This window comes from Achroia grisella, unplaced genomic scaffold, assembly GCF_030625045.1.
Source record: "Achroia grisella isolate CSIRO2021 unplaced genomic scaffold, CSIRO_AGI_Agris_v1 utg669, whole genome shotgun sequence".
Lineage (NCBI taxonomy): Eukaryota > Metazoa > Arthropoda > Insecta > Lepidoptera > Pyralidae > Achroia > Achroia grisella.
Window position 1 is genome coordinate 479094 of NW_026712988.1, and position 20121 is coordinate 499214.

Sequence of the window (20121 nt, forward strand, 5' to 3'; positions counted from 1 at the left end):
TACCAATTTGGCTGTATATATAGTTCCCTTTACCTTTCCAAAAAAGAGAATAAAAAAAATGCAGTCATCAGTCAAATAAACATTTATTTATAACGAGTTATTTAATTATTTAACTTCATTCTAAATATCCTATATACACTGTTAGTGACAATAAGTTCATGAAAATATAAATATTAGATTCGTAAATATCAATAATTAATTAATAAGACAATGTATCCTGGACCAATAGTTCGTAGTTTTCTACAAATAAGACAGACTGTTTCAAAATCAAATATACACACATTGGGAGCATGTTTTGCCGCTGTAAAGAAAACTTCAGCCGCTGGAGGCAAGTTGTCCATTTGTTTCATATGCTCTGTATTAAAATTCCATGCCATATTCTTGTTGGTAATATCAGGTTAGGTTAACTAACTTTTTTTTATGATAATGTAATGATGTATTTGCTTCTCGCTGCCAGGAGTACAGGGTGATAAAATGAGTATAAGGTTAAGTCAGTCAGCCCACAATGACCAATTCAATAGGAACCATAACATTTTCCTTGGGGGAACTGCTTGGATGTAGACTTTACGCCGTTACCTCTGGCTGAATCTGCTACCCCAGTTAACTAACTTTAATATATCACTGTATGATCATTGGATTTACTAAAATATGATTGAACACAATGATGACTGTTATTTTATGATGATAAATGAAATGGTGCACTTGCCTGCGGTAACGGTTAACACTAGCGGTTCACCCGTGGAGCATTATTTAATGAGCTTTTACTTGACTTCATGTCAAGTCAGCTCATTTTGGCGAATGGTAATTTACCAAGATGGTTTCCAGAGGAAACTGTGTGGTGGTCATCTTGACATGATAAATGGGGTTATTAGTGAACATTACTAACAATGACTTTAATTTCAATAATATATATGTTATCTAGCTGGCTGCGCAAAAATTTGTTTTGCCATATAAATTAAAATTGCATTTAAAAATTGGGGTTCATGCTACAAATGTTGTATATACAATAACAATGTTGTATATATTTTTTAGTGACATAAAAATAAAATTATAAATAAAAAATTTTGCCCATAAAATAAAAATATAATGTTAGGTTAGACAACCCTTATTACTTAGGGGTATAAAAATAGATAGTAGCCAATTCTCATACCTACTGAATATGCATATAAAATTTCATAAAAATCGGTCAAGCCGTTTCAGAGGAGTATGGTACATTGTGACATGAGAATTTTATATATAAGACTATTACACTTATGGTTTACAGGTGTAATGGGGCTTGGAAAGGGCAAGAAAAAAGCAGGTAAATTAACAACAATGGAGAAAAAAGTCTTACCAGTAGAAACTGATCCTGAAAAACTAGTTAACTATGTCTGTGGTTCTAATATTTACACCACAGGGGAAGATGTTAAGGTATTTCATTATTTTGTGTTCTCTACATGTGTCTCAGAATAAAAAAAACATTTTTTAAATTTATATAACAATAGCTGTATCGTGACTTTGTCTAAGTTATAGTGACTTTGACCATCATCATCTGCTTCTTCCTTATCTCATTTATTTGTGGTCGTCGTAATATGTTTTTCTCTTCCATTCATTCCTGTTCGCAGTCATCTCGTTATTTACTCCCTTTCTTACAATATTATCTTTCTCACAGTCCATTCATCTCTTTTTCGGCCTTCCTCTGCTCTTATTCATATGTAACACCTTCCTTAGGATATGATCTTCATTCCTACGCATTACATGTCCATACCAAAATAGATGATTACTCTTCAACTTCTCCGACACCGGTGCCACTTTCATACATTCTCTAATGTATATGTATAGCATAGTATAGTGACCTTGACCAATCAAAGAAAAAATATACAATAATCTAACCCAAGTAACTAAAAGAAAATATCATAATTCTAGCTTCAAAAATGATTAATTTTCATAAAATTTTCATCCACTATTTTATTTGTATATTTAATATTTATTTGTATTTAATCAACAGTCTAAATTATAAGTGTAGCGTTTTATTTACTCCACAAATTTTCTTATCTTCACATATTAATAATATTTCTTCACCACCACTTCAAATCAAAGTTAAAGGCACTCTGGAAAATATATATTATTATTTTTGTTAAAAATGGGAAGAGATGATATTCCAAAAGGCACCCTCCTGCGCTAATTATATTGAAGAATGTTTACGCTGGATTTGGAGGTGGGCACCAGTAGATGATGATAAGATGAACATGAGGTCAGGTCAGTTAGCACAGTCTATAATTAATAATTTGATAAATTCACCAGGAAATCCAAATCCCTTATGATGGAAAAGATATATAAATTATTTGTGTTCGGCGTAATGTTTTTCAAATCTTCCATTCATCGAAAATATCCTTCGGCGTTCACTGAGTCTTCATCTTGTTCAGCTTTGGAACTATTAGAAGATAGATACAGTAATAAATATATTTTAATTACAAGTCATATATTCTTTACCATATCATCATTCACACAGTCCATCCTCGTCCCCTGCGATCGATCCCCCGTCCAATTCAAATGGGAATCGATATTACTAGAGAGCTCGAGAATGGAGCCGAGGTTCGAACTAAACCTGTATTATATAATTGTTTATTTTGTTCCGATGCCCGATTATACAGACTAAAGTCGAATCTGTTAACATGGGAGCAATGGCATATAAACTTCAGTTCTCGCAAAAGTCAGCACTGCTCCATATGTCCTTCCGCGGGTTTCGAGTGCCGTCTGCGCTCGCCCCTATCGTCTGCTGTAAAGGCCAGCTGCGGACAACACCATTAGAGTAGTCCGAAAAAAAAGTCCATCCATATCTTTTTCGGCGTTCCTCTGCTCTTATAACCAACCACATTCATCTGTAACTTCACCCCTGCAATAAAGTGTATAGATAAATAAATATTTTCTCTCTTTGTTCCTCAGATAAAAGATGATAGTGAGTACCCCGAGTGGCTGTGGACCCTACGCACAGAACCGGTGCCCATAGAGCAGCTGGACCCCAACACGAAGGAGTATTGGCTCAGGGTTCGAGCAGCGGGCATGAAACGAAATAACAAACTACGGTCACTGCGAAAGTTCTAGAAATTAGGTTACTTGTACAATTAAATAGTTTTATTGTTAGATAAATAAATAAATAAAAAATATAACGTTGTTTTTTATTATTATACATTTGTTATAGTTCACATCAATGTTGTAGAAAAAATCCGATATTTTAAAAAGATATTCAAAGAAGGTAGTTTGTGTTTGATACTAATGAAGTATCCAATGTAAAGATTATTACGAATATTATATAGCGCCATCTAGTATTTATAGATCGATCTACTACACTGACTGCGGTCTATAAATATGGAGGTCGGTAGTTGAATAATCCTCTTTTGTTGGGTGAGCCGCGGCATTCAGTCGACGAGCGCAGAGCGTGCCGGTTGTGTTTTGGGTACTGAAGTGAATTGTATTAGGAATGGGTTTATCCCGGTCTTAGTTGGGCCTGGAGGAAACCTGCAAGTAGTGAAGGTGAGTGTTAATGCATTCTAAAAGGGCCTTTTAAACCTAGACCCGTGTCAAAAGTTACGGGCGCTACTTGGGGTTTCCCTTGCGGTAGCTTCAAAGCCTAAGTCGTTATCATTTTCTGGGGGAAAAGGGGATTGTTAGTAATGTCGACTGATGATCTCATTGCTAGCAATGTACCATGTCAGGTCGACCTCCACGCGGTTCCCCATGGAAACCTAATTGCTAATTGACCTGACTTCATACTCATCTTATAATCTTCCACTGGTGCCCCGCCAGCGTAAACCGTTAGCGCAGGCAAGTGCACCATTACATTATCATCCATAAAAAAAAAATAGTGCTTCTTACACATTATACTTTATTACTGGCCGCTAGATGGCGCTAAAGTAGTAAAATGTTGATATTTAATTTTTTTAAACTAGGGCTAATCACCCCATCATGACAAATACACTACAAATCAGTAACAATAAGATGAGGGGAACCGCGTGGAGGGTTAACCCTTCTATCTATATCATATATGGTTGAAAACACTTGTCGTGACCACCAGTGGGCTAATTATGTAACACTATACGAAATTATTTCTGTTGAAGTTGTGATGCAATAAAATCATTTCAATTTAATAAATGCGATGAAGTAAGATCGATTGACGGCAACATAAAACATTTCTATCGATAAAACACTACTATGAAGCTGCAGCGGAATATTGTTAATCCGACCAATTTAAAAAGTGAGTACATTAGATAGCTTGTACTTTTAGAAGGATACATTTTAACTTGTTGGGTTAATAAACTAGTTGGTTGATTTGAAAGGTTTACTAAATCGACATTCGATAGAAATATTTTTATCGATATGTAAAACAATGCTAGTTGCAGCGTCAAATGGCGTCAGTATAATCGCATTATTGACAGATGACGTCATTTTCACTACGTTACGTACGAAAATCGTTGCGAACGAAGATAGATAATTAGCCCACTGGTTGCATATGATCTATAAAAGGTCATATGCAAGCTTTTCAACCGAGGGCAAAGGGAATTGTTAGAAATGTAGATGACATTATTAACAATTGACTGAAGATAAAAACAAATCTATATCTGGAAGGACCAACAATCTGACTGTCATATACTTCTTAAATTTGACACGTTTATTATTTATACATACAAGAAAAATTCACGGGATCTTACAGTATAAATCAAATTAAAAAATCATTTATTCATGTAGGACATTTTAGACATTATAATTTTTTTCCGTACCGTCCAGTTTGGTATATAATTATATACAATTGAGAAGAACTGGCAAGAAACTCAATTGAATTGAACTTTTTTTTTAAAGCCAGTGAAAGTACCGTAAAACCGGTCCAGCCATTTCAGAGATAAGCCGGAGCAAACAGACAGAGAAAAATTGTAAACAATATAATTTTGGTCTATGTACCGCATTTATGTTCACATGCATGTATTAATAAACGGTTATTTTAATATTACAAACAGACACTCCAATTTTATTTATATGTAGGTATACAGATGTAAAGGGCCCCTCCCTTTACATCTGTATACCTATACGCCCTAAGAAAAGATGGATAGATTGTGTGAAAGATGATGTGAATAAAAGAAGAGTATGTTTAGATATGACGACCGATAGAGAGCAGTGGAAGAGAATGACATACTGCGCCGACCCCAAATAATGGGATAAAGGCAAGGCAATGATGAAATGATGAGATATACTGTATAATTTAGTACATATCACTCGGAATATCTCCCAATTCCGAAACCGAACTGAACTGGACGGTAGGGAAAAAAATTATAATGTATAAACTTGACGTTCATAAGCGGCTAAAATGTCCTACATGAATAAATGATTTTTGAATTGAATTGAACAGATCGTCTGCGAGATATAGCCTCGTAGTCCAGTTCTAATTAGACATTTAAACCATCCAAATAATAAGGTATATCCTAATGCAATCAAAATCCTATCTGGTCTTACTTTAAGATCATTATCAACTAAATCTACCCCGCAAACCTGTGTTTCTAAAACTTTTTCGATCACCCACAAGTGAACAAGAATTTGTATTTTAAAATCGGCATTTTTCGGCCTATGGGGCCGTTCAAGTATTACGTAAGCACTATGGGGGTCGGGCGGGGGGTCTTTGCTTTGCTTATTTTGGATGACATAGGGCGTGGGGGAGTCTAGATGATGATTACGTCATCGGTAGTTATTTACTTTTTTACGATAATGGCAACCCTCACATTGTCTTTGCTAAAAAAAAAATAATTGAAAAATGTTTACGTAAGCATGGGGGATGATTTTTTATAACATGGGGGGTGGGGGAGTCTAGGTGATGATTACGTCATCGGTAGTAATTTACTTTTTTAAGCGAATGGCAATCCTCACATTGTCTTTGCTAAAAAAACAATACATTAATTGAGAAATGTTTACGTAATCATGGGGGGACGGGGTAAGAGCACTTGCAATTCCCCTGGTGTTGCGGGTGCTCATGGGCAATCACTTACCATCAGGTGGACCGCAAGAGTTCAATCTATCTATCTATATATATATATAAAAATTAATAGCTGTTCGTTCGCTAAAACTCAAGAACGGCTGAACCGATTTGGGTAATTTGTGTTGAAATATTTGTGAAAGTCCAGGGAAAGTTTAAACGGCGATAAAATATGAAGAAATTGCATGTAAAATAGTAAAAACAACAATTTTATTTTCCCATACAAATGGCTGTGTCGCGTACAAGCAGAAACAAAACGCAACACAAAAGGAGCGTTCTGATTGGACCGCACACCCATCCAATTTAAATATGCAACGTAATGTAACAGACTTAAAATATCAACCGACCGATCTAACGTGCATTTTGTTCACTCCACCAAATTTGTAATTATCACAGTATTTAACCATTTAATTCAAGACTATAAGCAATTCTATCATTTTCTACAACCCGTAATCTGCTGAAGCCTACCATCATCACCTACCATCTGAGCATTCGACCCGCATCATCACGTACCAGGCTGGTACCTGTCAATTAGGGTGCGTTCACAAATTAATTGCGTAACGAAACTTCAAAAAACCTTTGACGTATTTAGTTTTGAGGCGGAATGAAGTTGGCTGTATTAACAGACACCCATGTTCGACCACAGTTTGAGAAACACTACTATAAACCAATGCAGGCGTACAAGCCAGAAAATTGTGTTAGAATGAAGTGCATACGCGCGAGAGAACACTGATTGGAAACATGGCCGTTTGTTATCACCCCGACACAGATGGGGTAGCGAGGCTCAATGTTTAAATTCAGTGTTGCCACTTTAGCGAATTTACCCATTACTATTGGTAGATTTTTTTATGGATAATAATGGAATGGTGCACCCGCCTGCGCTGGCGGTTTACGCTGGCGGGGTACCAGTGGAAGATGATAAGATGAGAATGAGGTCAGGTCAGTTAGCCAATCGTGACAAATTCATCAGAATTTATCACGATGGTTTTCAGGGGGAACCGCGTGGAGGTCAACCTGACGTGGTACATTTTTTGTTGTGTATGATAATGGAAAGGTGGACGCACAGGTGCATGCACCATTCCATTATATCCAGTACATGTATTATGTATATAAACCTTCCTCTAGAATCACTATATCTATTAAGAAAAACCGCTTCAAAATCCGTTGCGTAGTTTTGAAGATTTAAGCATACATACGGACGGGGCAACGACAGCGACTTTGTTTTATACTATGTAATGATGGGCTTGGTCTTAAGTCATCTGATGGTAAATGAATGCAAGACCTAGGATGTAGTCTATGGTGAATAGATTTCTTCTGGGTGAAGAAATCTATTCACCATAGACTTGAAGAATCCGGGGTTGTATTTCTCCGAAAACACGAAATCCGGAAGAGATAGAGAGAGAGAAGAGACCGGAAGAGAGAGAGAAGATTTCCTCTTTGGTAATGGGTATTAGAAAGGACGATGAATAGAGTAGATTAGAAAATCATTTATTCAAATAAACTTAATTTATGCATTTTTGAATAGTCATAACAATTTTTTTTTATCTACCGCTCGTTCGTAAACCTCTCTCATCACAAGAAGAACGAGCAAGAAACTTGTGTGTTGCTCTTTTAAATAATCCTTGTTTACATTTACAAGTCGAAACGTGTGAATACAAACTACCAACCAGCTCTAATTTATTTGGGTCAAATATAAATATAACAATAAGATTAAATCAGTCGTAGTGATAAGAGCAGATCAGTCCCTACAAGCAGCACTCGTTCACAAGCCAGCTATCACTGCGCTCGACCTTATTTTAGGGAGCCCAATAACCCGGCCCACCACGCCGCCACATGTCTGGACATTTTAGTGAGCATGATTGCTCCGACCGATGCGAGCCGATCAGTGCGAATGTGTGAAATTTTCTTCACTTTCTCAATTTTGTGGTTTTAGATATTTAACTAGTGGATTTCCTCAAATTATGTTGGCAACACTGTATCTAAAACAGATTCGTTCATTTGATAGGTTGGTCCGAGTGCGTGAACTAGTCTCATAGAGCCTTTGTTGGGATATGGGACCATGAAGGAAGTAGTGCAAAGTAACGGCGCTCTCGCCTTTGCCTTGATTTATTTCACGTTCTTTTTAGACAATGTGCTCCTGACGGTTTTAGGTAAGTTACATTTTGAGTTTTTTTAAGCAATTGGAACTTTAATTAAGACGTTGGACCACCTGATGGAAAGGGGGCGTCCATAAATTACGTGACATGTTTAGGGGGGAGGGGATCTAATCTTAGCAACGGCGGATCCAGGGGGGTCATGGGGGCATGACCCCCCTGAGTCCAGGATTTAGGTGGACCACTAATTAAACATAATGATTTTATTTATATATTTTGTCGCCATACAGATTTTATAAATATTTTTAAGTGCAGTACTTACGTACACTAATAAAATACCTACTTTTTACTTGTATCTAAAGTTCTTGGCTTGACCACGATTATATGACCCCCTCCTGGCGCCAAATCTGGATCCGCCCGTGATCTTACATTGGAGAGAGGGGGGGGGGGTCTCGTCAAATAAACAAAAATAAATTATACTATCTTGGTCCATTTAATCCAGATTGTACACGCTTATTACACTTATAACAGTCAGCAATATTGATTACTAGTCTTAACTAGTCGTAAGTAAAAGCACGAAGCAATTTTTTTCTTTTTATTTAACGCGTTTACGTAAGAAACCCACATTTTGAAAAATCTCACGTGAATTGGGGGATGGGGGAGGGGGTTGAATAAAATCTGACGACATCTCGACATCATTACAGATAATTAAAAAAAACACCTCACGTAATTTATGGACGCCCCTTAACTTATTGTAAAAGTTTATACCCATTCCTATAAAAGAGCGTTAGAGTTAGGGATAAAACATGATGGCCAAGTTCAAAACCCTAGTTCACCGTGTAGTGTGGCACACCGCTTCACTTCCTTTGGTCGCGGGTTCGATTCATCGAGTCTGGATGTTTTCTTTGTATATTATGTATGTATTTACAAAAAAAATCTAAGTACATTTTTGTATCAATTGTCTAGTACCCATAAAACAAGCTCTGCTTACCGTGGGACTAGATGGCGCTGTGTTATTTATTTATTTCAGTTCCAATAATACCTGACTGGGTGCGTGGTGAGTCGTTGGAGCTATGGACGACTCATGATGCACCCCTCGCTATGCTCCTCAACAGCACCGTGCATAACATCAATACTGAAGATACTCAAGGTACAGAAAGAACAATTATATATCCCTATCTTTTTTTTTTTTGGACAATTCACACAGCGCCATCTAGACCCAAGTTAGTTATGTGTACATAGATACATTAGTTTTTCGTAAATACATACATAGAAAATACCCAGATCGATACAAACAATCATACTCAGGAATACAAATGTTTGTGCCGTGCGAGGAATCGAACCCGCGAACATCGGAAGTGAAGCGGTGTGTTCTCTTTATATAGCGCCATCTAGTACTGAAAACTGAAATAAATACATCATTTTGTAAATAATTAAATTAAAATTATACACAAAATCATCATTGCCTTGCCTTTATCCCATTATTTGTGGTCGGCGCAGTATGTCATTCTCTTCCACTGCTCTCTATCGGTCGTCATATCTGAACATACTCTTCTTTTATTCATATCATCTTTCACACAATCCATCCATCTTTTCTTAGTGCGTCCCCTCCCTTTACATCCATCCACATTCATATTATACACTTTCCATAAGACATGGTCCTCGTTCCTCCGCATAACATGTCCATACCATCTCAATGTGTTAACTCGCAACTTTTCTATAACCGGCGCAACTTTCAAACTTCCTCGTATATACACATTCCTTATTCTGTCACTCCTGGTAACCCCACACATCCATCTTAACATTCGCATTTCTGCCACATGCATACGCCTTTCGTCCATCCCCTTTACGGCCCAACGTTCAGATCCATACAAAATGGCAGGTCTTACGATAGATTTATATACTTTACCCTTTAGTTTCAAGTGTATTCGGGGGTGGCATGTCGTTCCCGAGACCTGTCGCCATTTCATCCATCCTGCACTAATTCTGTGCCTTACATCGCGTTACATTAAGATTATACACAAAATCTTATATATAAAATTCTCGTGTCAGTTTTCGTTCCCATACTCCTCCGAAACGTCTTGACCGATTCTCATGAAATTTTGTGAGCGTATTGAGTAGGTCTGAGAATCGGCCAACATCTATTTTTCATTTTTCATCCCCCTAAATGTTAGGGGTAGTCCATCCCTATTTTTTTTTATTTAAGGCAAAACCACGTTTGCCGGGACAGCTAGTCTTATATATAAAATCAGGTATATAAAATTCTCGTGTCACAATGTTAGTTACCATACTCCTCTGAAACGTCTTGACCGATCTTTATGTAATTTTATATGCAAATTCAGTATGTCTGAGAATCGGCTACTATAAATTTTTAATACCCATCAATGGTAACTTCTAAATATTTTTATTATTTTTGTTTGAATTTTTATTTTGACTTAGCAATATATATACATATATAGACATAAATATCGCCACTTCAACAGGTATAGGAGGATCCCAAGCGGTGGTAGGTTTGGTGCTCGGCGCTAAAGCAGCATCACAGCTGATTACCGCACCTTTTGCTGGAGTTGCCGTCTGCAAGCATGGACCTGCGAAAGTTCTTCGCGCTGGTACCATGGTGTTGGCTGGTGCAGCTATGGGTATGTTAACACAATTTACCATTAGATACATTAAAGATATCAACACACATCATTTTTTAATTTGGATCACCCTCTAATATGGTCGAGTGCATATATGGCTGGCTCATCCGTCATACTCGTGAACGGGTGCTGCTTCTGGGGACTGGTCTGTTCACATTGCGAACACTGATTAGATTTTTTGTTTTTTGCAATAGCATGTGATGATAATGGAATGGTGCACCCGCCTGCGCTAACGGTTTACGCTGGCGATAAATGGAGGCCAGTGGAGGATAATAAGGTAAACATGAGGTCACCTTATCATCCTCCACTGGTGTCCCGAGGATAAGGTGAAATTTATCATGGTATTCAGGGGAAGCGCGTGGTCAACCTGACTTCATACATTATCATAGCAATGGGGTAATTATAATGTTTCCCATTACTAACAATCCCTTTCCCCCTCTTTTTCCAGTATTCATGGCATGCAGTAGCCGCGATGGGTCTGCTGGCGCGTGGTGTGCTGGTGCTGCTCGGGTGGCGCATGGTGCTGGAGCGGCGTTGGCTGGAGTAGCTGGTTTGTCGTTGGCAGCTGCGACACTTCCACTACATCAACGAGACCGAGCTATTGGGGTTTTATTAGGCGCTGTTGCATTAGGTACAAATATTACAGTATAGAATAGAATAGAAAGGTATAGAATGGAATTAAATAGAATAGAATATTCTTTATTCAAATAAACACACATTTCAAATAGTCATTACTTATTTTTGTAGTCTACCGCTCATACGGAAAGCTGTCTCATCACAAGAACAACACGAGCGTGTTGCTCTTTGAAATAATTGTTTTAGCTTTTTACATTATAAAATTGAAATGTGTAAATATAAACTACCAACTAGCACTAATACATCTAAGTCTAAAGTGTCAGGGTTCATATCAATATTGTAGAAAAAATTGACATTTTAAAATGATATTAAAAGAAGATAGTTTGTTTTTAGTACTAATGAAGTATCTTTGAAATTACGCAACGGATTTTAATGTCATTTTCAGCAGTAGATAGTGTAGTGTGAAGAGGAATATATGTACATTACATACGTGTTATAGTATTGAACAAGCCAAGAAATTCAACGATTTGTAATTCATCAGTGCTAAAAGTGCAACTAGATGGCGCTGTGTGGATGTCCTGGATTATTATTGCTATTAATATCGCATTTATTCCAGGAGTGTTAATTGGCTACCCATTCGGGGGAGCAGCTTATGCCCTTTGGAGTCCTGGTGCACCATTTCTTCTCCTATCTACTTCTCTACTCGCTGATCTAGGTAAGAATTATGATTATACTGTTCTACATTGACGGCCTCAATTGTCTAGTGGTTTTAGCATACGTGACGCGACATATTGGACGAGAGTTTGATTCTTGCACCATAGAAATAGAAATAATTTATAATTAAAGAAACTAGTAGTCCGAATGAGTGGTAGAATAAAAAATGACTATTCAAAAGTGCTTGTATTAAGTTTATTTTAATAAAGATTCATATTTCTCTATTTTAAGCACTTTTGAATAGTTATATTTTTTTATTCTATCACTCATTAGGAAAGCAGACTCATCACAAGAAGTATGAGTAAGAAACTTACGTGTTACTTTTTGAAATCTATACATATTAATAAAATAGAAGTGTCTGTTTGTAATGAAAAAACCGTTTTTTACTGTACATGTACCAAAATAACATTTTTTACAATTTTTGTCTGTCCGTTTGTTCCGGCTAATCTCTGAAATGGCTGGACCGATTTTGACGGGACTATTTTTGGTAGTTAGCTGATGTAATAAGGAGTAACTTAGGCTATTTATATTTTAGAAAAATTCGTTTACTTCAGAAAAATAAAGTTAAATTCCAGAACAGCTAGTAATAAATATAAAAAATTGTATTTATAAGTATAATTATAATATTTTATAATTGTATATATTTTCTATGTATGTATGTTATGAGATACATAATAAACAGAAATTTACATGAATAATGTATCTATATAATTATATAAATCAGTTGTCTAGTATTTTAACATAAGCTCTACTTAGCTTGGGACTAGATGGCGCTGTGTGAATTAAATATAACATTTAAGTTATTTTATATTTGTTTCAGTCATGCAATACATGTTTTTGGATAAAGAAGTATTCAACCAAGTATGTCATATTATCTAATTTCAATTACGCTACTTTAATATATGTAATTATTCTATATGTGTGTTTGTCATGTAAAATTTCCTAAACGGTTGAACCGATTTGGATGAAATTTTATATGTACTTCAATGGTATGTAGTGCCGCTTTTCCAGGCTTGACGACAAAGTATTTTGTTTTGTATTTCTATTACAGAACACGAAATAAAATTTTAATATATTTAAGAGTATCTCAACAAATTTACATTTCTGATTGACTCTCTGAAGAAAGAAACGCCGATAATAAACCAAAAAATAATATTATAAAAAATGAGAATAGATATAATAAATTTATTATCCAATTAAATAATGCTGGTGATCACTCTATTCTCACAAATTTGAATTTTAACTCTGAAGACTCTGTATTATTGTGAACATGTACAATATTTATTTTAAAAGAATATGAGCTGAGTTTCTTTCCGTTCTTCTCATTTCGAAATCGTTCCGAACTGACGGTAGATTTGACATATCATAAAAGTTTGTTTAATTACATATGAATGTAGATGGTTATAAGGGCAGAGGATGGACTGTGTGAAAGATGATATGATAAGAAAGGGAGTAAATAACGAGATGACTGCGAACAGGGATGAATGGAAGAGAAAAACATATTACGCCAACCACAAATAAATGAGATAAGGAAGAAGCAGATGATGAAAAGTCTGTAATAGACCTACATGAATAAAGATATTTTGAATTTGAATTTGAGATTTCAGAGATAAATAGAAAACATGTTATGACGCCATGACATCAACAAATGACAGTGCTTCTGTCTACCCCATCTAAGATAACAGTCGGTCTTTAAATATATATAACTCAATGGTGACTGACTGACATAGTGATCTATCAACGCACAGCCCAAACCACTGGACGGATCGGGCTGAAATTTGGCATGCAGGTAGATGCTATGACGTAGGCATCCGCTAAGAAAGAATTTTGATTAATTCTACTCCCAAGGGGATAAAATAGGGGATGAAAGTTTGTATGAAACTTTATCAATTTTAAACCGATCGGGCTAAGACTTTGCATGCATAAAGCTACTATGACGTAGGCATACTCTAAGAAAGGATATTGATAAATTCCACCCCTAATGGGATAAAATAGGGGATGAAAATTTATATTAATCTTCTTAGATTTCCGACTGATTGAACTGAAAGTAAAGATTGAAGCTACTATGATGAAGACGTTCGCTTAAATAGGATTTTGATAAATTCAACCCCCATGGGGATAAAATAAGGGATGATGCAGGATGTAAATGTCTTACCGAACCTATCAGTACCTAATGGAACGAATAAATTAAGACGAAAAAAATAATTTTTATTTCTTTAGGCTACTTTTATTTTAGAAAAATAACGTTAAATTCCACGCGGACGATGTCGCGGGAACAGCTAGTATATCTATATTTCTATTTCTGCCATTCGCAGGTATCCACGATATCATGTGATGCCTCCAAAAACGATCTATGGGGAGCTCTGAGTGTAGCAAAACTGGAGGCAACTGGTGCTTGTGTCGGGGCTATTCTCCTTACCACCAGCGTCATGGCGGCTCTGGAGCCCTGTCTACCACTTTGGATTATGAAGAAGTTTCATCCGCAGGTTTATTATATTTTTTATTTAATATTTTACGGCTCTGGATACAAGTCCTTTTTAGCTACAATAAATTGCCAGAGTCTGTCCTAAATTTACCAGAACAAATTCATAAGTCGTATAAAACAATTTCTTTACAAAAAAAATATTTTATAATTGAATAGTGTATAATTGACAGTAATGTTCTTGTAGAAAAAAAATAACTTAAAATTCAATGCTGACAGCATGCTTTAATCAAAAACAATGATATATATATTAGCTATTATCTATACATGTAAATAAAATTGGAGTGTCTGTTTGTAATATTGAAATAACCGTTTTTTACTACATGCATATGAATATGAATACAAAATATTTTTCTTTTTACAATTTTTGTCTGTCTGTCTGTTGGTCTGTTTGTTCCGGCTAATGTCTGAGATGGCCGGACCGATTTTGACGAGACTTTTTTTGGCAGGTAGCTGATGTAATAAGGCTACTACCTAGTAACTTAGGCTACTTTTATTATAGAAAAATGAAGTTAAATTCCACGCGGACGAAGTCGCGGGAGGAGCAGCAGCATTATATATATAGTGGTCGCCCAGTAGTCGAAATTCGAACATAATAAAAAATACAAAAGAATAGAATAGACTATCAATCTGTTCTCAATTTGATCACAGACTTCATTACATAGTATAAAACAAAGTAAATCTTTAAAGCTACGCAACGGATTCGATATTGATTATAGATGAAGGTTTATATATATAATACATGTACACCCTGGCGTAGCGGGGCGAGTAGCTAGTTAACAATAACAAATAAAGGGTAGGATCTGTAATGTTTTTTAATGGTCAATTATAAGTAAGTGAGTAAAATATAATGATAAATGTCAAGTAAGTGTGATGCAGACGAAGTCGCGCGGGTCAGTTAGTATTTTATATAGAGAAGGAGTACATAATGTTATTTTTTTAATTATAGCCTATGTGTTATTCTGATTTATAAGCTATGTCACTGTAAAGTTTCATCAAAATCCGGCAGTAATCTTTGCGTGAAAGAATAACAAATATCCATCTATACTCACAAACTTTCGCATTTATAATATCAGTACCTAATATATAAAGAAACAGTTTAATTTACATAAAACAATATCTCTGTTTAAAACGAATCTACTATATAAATATAAATAAATTTCCAAATGTATGTAATGCTTCACTTCAGAATGGCTGTATATAAAAGTATATGATTTTAGAAATAGAAATAATCTCTATTCAAACAAACTCAATACAAGCACTTTTGAATAGTCATATTTTTTATTCAACCGCTCATTCGGAACGCAGATTCATCACAAGAAAAATGAGCAAGAAACTTGTGTGTTGCTCTTTTGATAGAACCAAATAGTTCCAATTATGTACAGTATGAATTTCTTTTCCTATTTATTTGCAGCGTTGGCAAACAGGAGCAGTGTTCATACCTGACAGTGTTGGCTACCTGATAGCAGCGAGTACCCTGGGTGGACTCTCCCGGCGGCTCGGCGCTGAGCGTGTGGCCATAACGGGCCAGATTGCTGTGGGGTTAGCTGCTCTAGCTGTTCCACATGCCAGATCTGTAATATCATCAACCACCTTCTACTTTATATGTATTTCTTACTCTCCGGTGATGAAAATAGTGTAAATCAAAATTTATAGAAATAGCTCACTAAAGCACAGCGCCCCATGTCTCGTTAGATTCAACTATATGGTGAGATTTTGGACAAGTGTTAGTGAGCACATTTTGATGTCGATGCGGCGCTGGGCGGGGGGCTGGGCGCCAGGTGTAGCGTGGGGTGCTTGCGGCAAGTGTAGCGTGGGGTGCGTAATGCAGTTGTCGGCGGGCTGTGCATCAGATGTAGCGTGGGGTGTTGTACCAGATGTAGCGTGGGGTGTTGTACCAGATGTAGCGTGGGGTATTGTACCAGATGTAGCGTGGGGTGTTGTAGCAGATGTAGCGTGGGGGGTTGTACCAGATGTAGCGTGGGGTGTTGTACCAGATGTAGCGTGGGGTGTTGTAGCAGATGTAGCGTGGGGTGTTGTACCAGATGTAGCGTGGGGTGTTGTACCAGATGTAGCGTGGGGTATTGTACCAGATGTAGCGTGGGGTGTTGTAGCAGATGTAGCGTGGGGGGTTGTACCAGATGTAGCGTGGGGTGTTGTACCAGATGTAGCGTGGGGTGTTGTACCAGATGTAGCGTGGGGTGTTGTACCAGATGTAGCGTGGGGTGTCGTGCCAGGTGTAGCGTGGGATGTTGCGGCAGGTGTCGTCGCTGGTGTTGCCGCACGCGGCGCTGGGCGGCGGGCTGGGCGCGGCGGACGCGGCGCTGGTGGCGGCGCTGCTGTCGCGGCACGCGCGCCGTCTGCCGCATCTCGCCGCGCTGCTGCAGGCCACCTCCAGCGTCGCATACGCACTCGGTACAACTTTTTTAAATTATCTTTTATATAGGTATCTCAACGACAATCTCTTACAGACAGGAACTGAATCCCATGATTTACCATGTATCTATCTGGCTGATCTGGTAAAACAAAAGTTACGAGTAAAATCTATTGTTATAATGGTACCACTTTTTCTAACCAGTTCGTATGCGTCAACTTTTATTGCCTATTTTACCCCGTCCTAGATTATTTTCTAAGATAATAAGTAGTATTTATCCTTCCTAGTAATATAGTCTATGTTCATGTCAATTTTTATTATGTTCCCTACAGCCATCTACTCGTGAAAAGGTAACGAACATACGGGCATAAGTCGCATTTATGATATTAGTATGTTCACATTTTTTGATCCTTCTAAAGACAAGTATAATATATTTTGCTTGATTAGAAATTATTGCTGTTTGATCCAACAGGTCCAATAGTGGGAGGCGCGATGTCCTGGTGCGTGGGATTCGAGACTGCACTCCGAACGCTCGGAGTGCTCAATTTGCTTTACGCTGGGTTCTTGTACAGAACTCTTTCAGAGCAGCCCCTTTCAGAACAGGTCAGTCAGGATGCCGACCGCGCGAGAATCCACGTAGAAATCCAAGTACATTTCGTCGTGACTTTTATGCGTCATTTTGGTCTACGAAAATGGAACAGAATGTTTTGATGTACAAAGATATATATCGTCAGATTGAGCTTATATATACGGGATCTTATCAGAGTTTTGTTTCCTTCGAACAAGGCTACTTTGAGGTAGGTCTTGGACGCCTATCATCTTATCAGCTGAGATGCGACTCGCGCTGCAGTCCTCAAGAATGTTAACACATGGACAGGCGTCACATGATAACGTAATGTCTACGATACTGTTCATATATATATATACTAGCTTTTACCCGCGGATTCGCTCGCATTGAATAAAAAATATTTGTTTTTTTTTAATAAAAAGCTTCCTATGTTCAAATTTGATGTGGGTGCTATTCAAAGCATACTACATGCCTCTATTACTGAGATTGCGCTGTGTTTGTGTGCGCTGATAAAAGCGATTTAATAAATAGATCCCTCTCAGTTGATAATTATTTGTTTGGGTTTATAATTTTTAAGAATTGTTACGATTAGTTCGTAATAATGGGATTGACATGTATAAAAACAAAAGCCCCAAAATAAATTTAGATTGGAAAAAAATCTATGTTCAGTCTAATACCTCTAAGAACATGTGTACAAAATTTCATGATGATCGGTTCAGTAGTTTTTGCGTGAAAGAGTAACAAACATCCCTACTTTCACATTTATAATATTAGTCAGGATTAAAGATATAGGTGATGGTAGCCATTTTTTTTTACAAATGAACGGTCAACTTGTACACTATATTAGAAATGTGAAATTTAGTCCAAGAAAATATTGATGTGATTAGTTCTGGCGCAATATATACAAATAAGTACGCAAATACGTGAATAATAATATTCAGAAAGAAATTTTGATTTAAGTTGATGGGAAAGGTATGAAAATATAAAAATAAAGTATTGAAAATCGTCTTTTTTTCAAAATAACTCTATAGTGATAAGATATATATTAAATTGTTTCAAACAAAAGTTATAGATATAAAATATCTGTACAAAAAAGGTGCTCTTTGAAATCAGATGATGATTATTATTATTATTATTATTATCTTGTACTTTTTTCCAGTGGGGCGCAAACACTCCTGATGATGAAGAAGAGAGTGAAGAGGGTGAGGTGACTCCGTTAAGACCTCAAATATACACGCCATTACATTAAAACATAATTTATAATTTCAAATTCACAATTCACATTCAAGTTTTTGCCACGCACAACCACATTGTGGAATCACCTTCCAGCGATGGTATTTCCGAACCGATACAATATTGAAACCTTCAAGGAAAGAGCTTATTCCTCTTTAAAAGGCCGACAACGTACTTGCTATTTCCCTGGTGTTACGGGTGCTCATAGGCGGCGGTAATCACTTACCATCAGGTGAGCCGCATACTCGTATGTCCCGTCTGTTATAAAAAAAAATTAATTCTTTATTTGCAAAGAACAGGTTACCAAGGTCTTAATAAATAGTAAGTTTCACTGTCTTCTGTACAAATATGATTGAAAACAAAATGGTAATGTGTTTACAACCTTGTGTTAATCTCAGGTTTGACACGTTAATTTTATTTCCATATTCGTCCATTTCCTTTTCAATGATCAGACAAAGATCCTTAGACCGTAAAGCCTTTGACACGTTAATCTATTTTTTTGGTTCTTGTTGTTGTTGTTTTAAAATTCGTCCAATTTAAACAGGCGAAGAGCATTGCCCATACTGCCTAGTCAGTAGTTTTTTTTTTCATTTCTTTGGCAAGAGGCTAGTGTTGCCTATTATGCCACTAAAAACGGGAAACGAGACGGGATAATGGAAAGGAACGGGTTAAATTTTGAATATACTCGGAATTAGTGATCATGGGTTTTAAAGTTTAAGGTTATTATGGGAAATAAAAGACGCAAGAGATTTATAAATTATAGGACTAGGATGAGCTAATAGGCATACAATGGATGAAGGAAAAGGAATTTCTAATGAGATGAGTGTCTCTATAAATAAAGAACGATCGTAAGAGGAGCAAGAAAACACAATATGATTTAGATCACCCACATCTTCTCCACATTCTCCACAAGTCAGTAGTTACATTAACCTTCAAGTTTTTCCCTTTTCAGGGAAAGGCAAAAGGATTCGGCCTATTAACCTATGTTGTCATTTTCAAAATAGAGTAAGATTGATGCATTATATAGAGATTAATGAGAATGGCATTTTTGCGAATGTCCAATTGTTGTGTTAAATATTAATCAATAAATATCATTAAACAGGCGTGTTATTTTTTTTCATCGTGTCATCAGAAGGCCTGGTAGTTTTCATATACGAAATATACTGTAGCCTTCGCAAGTTCTAAACATGTAACTTGTCGGTTCCTATTTTATTATTAGTAGTAACTAGCAATCGAAAGTAATAATTGGTATATGAGAACTGGTCAAGTTAGACCTTAGGCTTCAGTATATTATCCTAAGTTATAAGAAAAAATGATATTTTATATTGTTATAAATACATTTCAGGACAGACCATTGAACTTGGCCCCCATTTAGATCTCACCTCTTTTGTCGTAGAAGTCAACAATCAAGGCATATATCATAATATTAAACTCGGCTATCATT

The 20121-nt window shown here is 36.6% G+C and overlaps 2 protein-coding genes across 2 annotated transcripts; both read left to right on the forward strand.

Annotated features, from left to right (window-relative positions):
* The first annotated feature begins 54 nt into the window (after nucleotides 1-54).
* Nucleotides 55-3126, forward strand: LOC131849950 (large ribosomal subunit protein mL54). The gene is made up of 3 exons (XM_059200084.1): nucleotides 55-328; nucleotides 1265-1410; nucleotides 2926-3126. Exons 1-3 carry the CDS (start codon nucleotides 211-213, stop codon nucleotides 3082-3084), a joined length of 423 nt encoding a protein of 140 aa, XP_059056067.1. The 5' UTR covers nucleotides 55-210; the 3' UTR covers nucleotides 3085-3126.
* Nucleotides 3127-8057: 4931 nt separating this feature from the next.
* Nucleotides 8058-18693, forward strand: LOC131849966 (synaptic vesicular amine transporter-like). Its single transcript, XM_059200105.1, has 11 exons — nucleotides 8058-8148; nucleotides 9122-9241; nucleotides 10575-10730; nucleotides 11179-11361; nucleotides 11923-12021; nucleotides 12841-12881; nucleotides 14336-14506; nucleotides 15917-16078; nucleotides 16764-16917; nucleotides 17349-17524; nucleotides 18604-18693. Exons 1-11 carry the CDS (start codon nucleotides 8058-8060, stop codon nucleotides 18691-18693), a joined length of 1443 nt encoding a protein of 480 aa, XP_059056088.1.
* Nucleotides 18694-20121: the final 1428 nt, after the last annotated feature.

Excerpts from the sequence above, each read along its gene's own strand:
- LOC131849950 (XM_059200084.1), top strand. The coding sequence starts at position 211 with ATGTATCCTGGACCAATAGTTCGTAGTTTTCTACAAATAAGACAGACT. Across the intron at positions 329-1,264 it reads GAAAACTTCAGCCGCTGGAG|GTGTAATGGGGCTTGGAAAG; the intron begins GCAAGTTGTCCA and ends TATGGTTTACAG. Across the intron at positions 1,411-2,925 it reads CCACAGGGGAAGATGTTAAG|ATAAAAGATGATAGTGAGTA; the intron begins GTATTTCATTAT and ends TTTGTTCCTCAG.
- LOC131849966 (XM_059200105.1), top strand. The coding sequence starts at position 8,058 with ATGAAGGAAGTAGTGCAAAGTAACGGCGCTCTCGCCTTTGCCTTGATT. Across the intron at positions 8,149-9,121 it reads TGTGCTCCTGACGGTTTTAG|TTCCAATAATACCTGACTGG; the intron begins GTAAGTTACATT and ends TATTTATTTCAG. Across the intron at positions 12,882-14,335 it reads ATAAAGAAGTATTCAACCAA|GTATCCACGATATCATGTGA; the intron begins GTATGTCATATT and ends TGCCATTCGCAG.